Source organism: Scleropages formosus, chromosome 12 (genome assembly GCF_900964775.1).
Source record: "Scleropages formosus chromosome 12, fSclFor1.1, whole genome shotgun sequence".
Taxonomy (NCBI): Eukaryota; Metazoa; Chordata; class Actinopteri; order Osteoglossiformes; family Osteoglossidae; genus Scleropages; species Scleropages formosus.
Genome location: NC_041817.1, coordinates 3,844,966 through 3,852,057, shown reverse-complemented (window position 1 = coordinate 3,852,057; position 7,092 = coordinate 3,844,966). Strand labels below are relative to the sequence as shown.

Sequence of the window (7,092 nt, the reverse complement as noted above, 5' to 3'; positions counted from 1 at the left end):
GGGTCTGGGGTTCGAGTCCCGCTTGGGGTGCCTTGCGGCGGACTGGCGTCCCGTCCTGGGTGTGTCCCCTCCCTCTCCGGCCTTACGCCCTGTGTTGCCGGGTAGGCTCCGGTTCCCCCGCAACCCTGTATGGGACAAGTGGTTCGGAAATTGTGTGTGTGTGTGTGTGTGTGTGTGTGTGTGTGTGTGTGTGTGAGTGTGAGATAAAACTGGATGTGCAAGACTGAATAACAAGACAAATGTTTGTACTGCCATTACCAAACATGGTAAAAGGTTAGTGTTCAGCAGTGGTGATTATGTTGCATTAAAGTCCCAGAACTGTGATCAGATACTCTGGATTTTGTTCAAATTATTATGCTGTTCAGAAGTTGACTTCTCTAATGGGAAAGAGTTGAAACACTTAAGTGAACCACATATTTATTGGGGGAGGGGGATTCTGGCATTGAATAAAGCAGTCAAATATATTGCCAAATGTGTACGAATGATCATCTTACCTTCCTAACTTCAATTTTTTTTTATAAAGGGGTGACTGAATACCATACCAATAAGGTTGTTTCCTGTCACATTCTCAAAATAAATGTATTGAAGTGCCAGTACTGGTCTTACATTTAAAAAAAAAAAAAAATCCAGCTGACATGTCCTTTGTACACCATATTCTGCTCTCCAAAAAAATAAACCTTTAAAATGTTCTGTCACATTGTGTTTTTGTATGTCTACTGTATAGTGTTTGTAAGTGTATGTTACATGTCTATCAGTGATAGAAGGTGCAAGGAATGTTTAGCATGATAAAGCAAATGCTTTGGTCTATACAGCCTTTTATTGGATGAAATTAGCAGGGCTGACAGTGCAGTTCTGAACTTGGTGTTGCCCTCTCCTACTTCTTTGGTTAACCTTGGGATAACTTGAAATACAAGAGTAGGAATGAGGATTAGGCATTAAGCTCCTGCACAATGCATCTCTTTCTCCTTTACGGTGACACTCCAAAACTGCTGCCAGGGTCTGCAACTGGACCCTCCTGCTCTTGGGCCTTGTGTCCTTTGTAAATAAGGAATGGCCAGCATGCTGGCACGTAATGGTTGCTTGACTGTGATGGAGGTAGAATTGCACAGATACAATAGAAAAAGCAGTTCCCAGGAGATTCAGTTGGAAATATAGGCAAGAACTGCTAAGAAAAGACATTTGAAAGAGTTGCTTCTGAAGATCCAACATGCAATTTATAAACCTTTTTATTTAAGTTGTTTCTTACAAAGTTTTCAACAAAGATTTTTGTAGCGTAATGAACCAGCATTAGTCTTTCAGTTACAAGTCCTTTAAATTTGCATTACATCCATTCATCTAATTTCAAAAACTGCTTTCTCTGAGCAGGGTTGTGGTGATCTGGAGCTGTGATCTCACAAACGTTGGGCACATAGCTGAGGGACTATACCCTGGATGTGATGGCAGTCCATTTTAGTTTGCATTACATGCTCAAGCTAATTTTCCATGTATACTTTTCATTTAGAGGATGCTTTTCTCTGTAGCAATTTACAACTCTGTCTGTTGAAAACATCTGCATCTGCAATGAATCATTGTAGACTTTTCAGACATTGTGTTCAGCTGTTAGCACAGGGCATATATCTTCATTCTGATGTCTTCTCAAACTGTGAAATTTACTCAGTGTATAATGTCCATTCTAGCAAATCCATTTAATCTGAGGGCATAAAATTTATGTAAAAAAAGTTGTACAATTTATGGTCAGAATATTAAATTATTAACTATTAGAGGAAATACATTCAATGCAGCACTACTACTCTGGGGTGTTCTATGAAACTGAAATGCTATTGCAAGTTTAATCTGCCAGAAACCTAATGAATGCACAATACTTTTGAAAAATACATAGCAGATGTCACTACAATAAAGTTTTGCATGCTTTGAAACTCAGACGATTCTTTAAAGTTAAAAAAATGACATTAAGAACACCATGACAACACATCAATACACAATCCACTGGTTTGTCATGACTCTTTCAGTTGCCATGTTTCCTTCATGTCAAGTATGAATGATCACAGACTCTAGTTTAAAGAAAATGTTCATACAGGTCATATACAGGTCACAAGGACTGGCCTCTATGCTTTTTTTAAAAAGCAAATAATCAGCTTCTTTCAGCAGGTTTGGTTTCAGGAGATATTAACCAGATAAGATCACATGAATATGCCCTTCAGAGCAGCAGTTCAACCAGAAGGTTAAAACTTCTAAAAAAGCAAGCTGCTGACATAAATGTATAAGTATTTATGTCATTAGAATTATTTTTGGAATAGAAACCAATAAAATTAAAATGTCTACATTATTTCCATAATCTATAGTGCATTCAGCTGAAACAGTAAGTGTTATGATTGCAACCATCGTTTGAGTCATGCTTGTATGCTTTTCTTGGACAGTCTCATAACATGGTTAGATCCCCTTGCAAGCCCTTCTCGTTACACTCTTAGAATTTTTTAAATTAAATGTTACAACTGTGAGTATAATAACATTAAAAAAACAAAATACTATCATATTCTGTGCAGCACCTACAAATATTGGTCCTTCAATGATGTAGCATTTATTACCGCACCCCAGCTCTTGATTAATTATTAAAGTAATTATAGTAACAAATGCATCCAGTGTTTTTTGGTATAAATCAGGCCACTGGTTTCTATGAAAATGTTAGGTTGTTTCCTGGAATTTATAAGCAATCTGTCTTGTGAATTTGTGCAGTTAGATGTCTTACACACAGTCCATCTTGTGCTCAGTGAATACCTTGGACACCTCAATAAACTCAACTTTGGAATATTACTTTATACCACGCTCCTCTTCACAGGTACATTACTTGGCAATTCAGTGGATTGTTATTGCTCTTTTTGGAAAAAGAATATAAATGCAATGCTAGAGTGATCCTTGGAGCTTCCATCATTGGTGTACAAGATGTATAAACAATTGCAGTCCAGCCGTTGGCACTCAGTGGCTATTATTTGAGCACATTTGAAGTTCTTCTTTTACTGGTGATTTTCATTTGTTCCCTCATGCCTGACATGCTCATGTTTCACCAGCTGGAAGCTCTTTGTCAGAGAAACAGACTTGAACTCCCTGGTCTGAACCTATCTAGTTTCATCTTAAACAGGGCTCATTGTTCTCCAAGGTGATATCTATCACTGTGACAAAACAGTGCATTCGTTGTAATGCATGAGGCCCCATTAGATAGTCAAATCGTTTATTAGGTGCATTTATTAAGACGTGGAAGGAGGACAAGGCTGAAGCTGGGCCAGTGAGACAGTGCCGTGGGAAGAGATCCTATTAATGCAATTTCATTCCGTCAGAAAGGCAGAGAGTCAGGGAGGGAAGAGAGGGACAACGTGAGAGGATGGTGCTGCTGACCACCAAAGTGATGCAAAGAGTTGCCCTGTTCATCTCCTTCGGGGGTCTGATCACAACTTTTGTCACCACCTTTCTGCCCTTATGGAAGACTCTTAACACGGAGCTGAACGAGATGGAGAACTGGTACGAGGGCCTGTGGCACACCTGCATCTTCACAGAGGAGGTTGGTGTACAGTGTAAGGCCTTTGAGTCACTGCTGGCACTGCCATCTGATGTGTTGGCTTCCCGCGTGCTCATGTTCATCTCCATCGGGACAGGCATGCTGGCTGTTACCGTAGCCTTCTTTGGCTTGGATGGCGTGGAGCTGGGGCCGAGCCGTGCACAGCTGAAGAGGGGCTTGCTCATTCTGGGTGGCGTGCTTTCCTGGGTCTCCGGCATTGCCACACTACTGCCTATTTCACTAGTGGCCTATATGACCGTGGTGGAGTTCTGGGATCAGAGTGTCCCTGATGTCGTTCCCCGCTGGGAGTTTGGAGAGGCACTCTTCTCTGGATGGTTCTCAGGCTTGATTCTTGTCACTGGCGGGTCATTTTTCTTTGTGTCTGTTTGCATGCGTGACTGCAGTGAAGCCTCAAGCCCACCAAGTACCCAGGACACTCCAAGAACACAGGAGTACCTAAAGACAGAAGTCTTATAGATTTCGTTTGTTCTTTGGGTTTTTTTTCCCCCCACAATTTTTCTTTTTTCCTTTTCATATGAAGGTAAACTGGTATGGCTAGACAACAGAATGTGAGGCCAGAACATTGATTTCTTCTTCCAAAGCATCCATAGCAACCTTTCCGGATTTTGTCATCAAAGATAATTTCTTCACCATAGCTCCATCCTCGGGTCTTTTAATTTTCTGAAAAAAATTGGCTATCCTTTGTTAACTTTGGAATGAGACAGGATGGATTCCGTTAGTTGTGATTTCTTATAATTGTTTTAAGAAAATCAAACCTGTGCTGAGGAGAGCAACAATGTAACTGATAATTTTAATACAGAATGCATGAAAATGTAGTTTAGAGGGTTTATGGGTGCTCTAACATCATGTGTATCATTATCCATACAGTTTCATAGATTTTAAAGTCATATTTCTGTACCCTTACTTCTCTGAGACACGGTGTTATTGAAGCACGTCTGTTTTGGAAAGTTCAATGGAAGCTTGCAGTCGACAGCATCTAACAAAGTTAATAATTAGAACTGTGTTGCTTTAAGCCTTCATTACGTTAACTTCTCTTGACCTGAAACTCAGTAATAACATGGAATAAATGAGTCACTTTGTAGTCCTGTAAATTTTGTAAGTAATTGGCATTGCTGCTGAGTTGCTGAGGAAAAGGTAGGTGCAGGATGTTATATCAAAGAGTTAGTGTATTCAAAAAACTTTATCACAGTGCACTATCACATTGGATCATTTGAGCAGTTGACCTTCAAAGGAGATTTGAAGTTATAATGAACAAGTACTCACTCATACAGCTCCACCTGTTTTCTGAAGAGAAAACTTGAGATCCAACTGTCTCTGCATCTGTGAATGTTGAATTGATTCTCTATGCTACTATGTTATCTGATGCCTGTGAAATGGTGGAAGTTAATTCCCAGTTATATATGATACCACAGAGATATAGCCACCTTTCTTTTCTGCACTGTTCTTTCTGTATTGATGTAAACAAACAAAATGATCCCTTTTATTATTGTGTAATTGATGTAATGTAATATGAAAACTGTTACATGATGCATCAAACAACTAGTATCATGCACATCTACATTGTTGATTTTTTGATCAAATAAGTGAAATAAAATGTTAATGCTTTAAATAAGATGTTAAATGCTTTAACTCTAAAATATGTTTTTAAAAAAGTAAAAACAAAATGTTTCTACTCTTTTTGTTGACAATCTGACCATAGTGTAATCTGTGAAGTTTAGCAGGAGGACTAAAACTTTCTTTCAAAAAATCTCTTTTGAAATTGGTGCCCATTTAATTATATATAGGAGTTTGGACTCCAACGCCAAAATTTAGATTAATCTGAAATATTAGATTTTAGCCTTATTACAATTTTGAGCTGGAAGTATTTATTTGCTCTTTTGAAATTAACCCAGCTCTGCTTAGTCAAGCCTGTCTTAATTAAGGGCTGCAATCAGTTTAATTAATTATAGCAGAATGATCAATCAAATGCAAATTGAGATACATAATCGGTATTTTAGGAGCACTTAGCCACCCACTGCTCACTGTGTTGCTGTTATTTGATATTTACTGAGATGAAATGAAATTGAAGGATTTCAGGGTGATGTAATGATTCTGGCAGATTCTCTGTCTCTCACTCTGATCTTTTTTAGTTATTAGTATTTATTAGTCTGCATTTTCTGCTGCATTTTAACTTTATTTTTTAAACAGGCTTTTGCAGTGCCACCAATGACCAATAGAGAGCGTATTAAGCAATATACAGTATATTTAAGGTACTGAATTCATTTTTCCAATAAATGCATAAAAAAAGATCTTTTACACTTTTTTGCTTTTTTTTGTTTTGATATTTTGCACATTACATGTTTATTACTAGTGGTACACTATGAACTCATCTTGACTGGCGGTAGAAACAAACTAATAACAACTGGGTACATGGGTAAGGGCCATTAAATATTCATTTGGTCTTTATTTCATCTAAATTTTCTAAGAATTCTTGAAAAGGATTTGTACTTTGTTTACTATTTTCTATATAACATAATCCTACAGTGCCATGAAGAGTTGCAAATAGAGGTTTTCAGAGGTGAAGCAACTAAATCTCACTCTGTAATCTGTAGTGTCAGCATTCCATCCAGGACAGAAAGGATTCAGCGGGGCACAGAGTCAGTAAAGTACTGTCCTGCAGGAATCTGGCATCATTTTTCCACACAGAATTCTTCCAGTGCTGGAGGCTGGCAACCAAGGGCTTTTCTCCATAGGCTTTCCTGGATAGCTCCACGACACTGTGATTTACAGCTTTTTGTCAATGCCATCTAAGACATTGTCATTCTAAAAGAAACACCACCCTTCCTAACTGGGCAGGAAATGCTGTCCCAATACATGCAGATGACTTCAGGATTGTGATATATACCTTCACATTTAATGCATTAATGCTGAATTGCCAGGGAGTGTGGTGGCACAGTGGATTGGACCGGGTCCTGCTCTCCAGCGGGTCTGGGGTTTGAGTCCCACTTGGGGTGCCTTGCAACAGACTGGTGTTCTGTCCTGGGTGTGTCTCCTCCTCCTCTGGCCTTATGCCCTCAGTTGCCGGGTTAGGCTCTGGTTCCCCGCAACCCCCTATGGTACAAGCAGTTCAGAAAATGTGTGTGTGTGTGTGTGTGTGCTGAATTGCCTGCTAATGGAATGTATGGACTCAGTCCATGTTAAGAAAATGCACCCACCATTATAGAGTTGCCAGAACCTTCAACTGCTGGAATTGGGGAAATAGCAGGGAGAGTGGCAACTGGGGAGTGGTTAATTTGTCATACACACGAGAAAGAAGAACTTATCGCGTCACACATCACCACTGTCCATAGATTCAATGTATAACCGTAGACTTTTCTTTTTCTCCTTGGATACACAGAAGAAATGCAATTGGCTCTCAAATAATGCCATGCTGGATTTCTCATTAGGCACTGCAGCCACACTGACTACAGCTAACAAAATTTTTAGGGCCTACAAGAAACAGAAAAATTCTACAAAGCAGAAAAAATAAGGAAAAAAGATTT

At 39.1% G+C, this 7,092-nt stretch overlaps 1 protein-coding gene across 1 annotated transcript; it reads left to right on the top strand.

Annotated features, from left to right (window-relative positions):
• The first annotated feature begins 3,370 nt into the window (after positions 1 to 3,370).
• On the top strand, positions 3,371 to 4,027 carry cldn26 (claudin 26). Its single transcript, XM_018740511.1, has one exon. It carries the CDS (start codon positions 3,377 to 3,379, stop codon positions 4,025 to 4,027), a length of 651 nt encoding a protein of 216 aa, XP_018596027.1. The 5' UTR covers positions 3,371 to 3,376.
• The last annotated feature ends 3,065 nt before the right edge of the window (positions 4,028 to 7,092 follow it).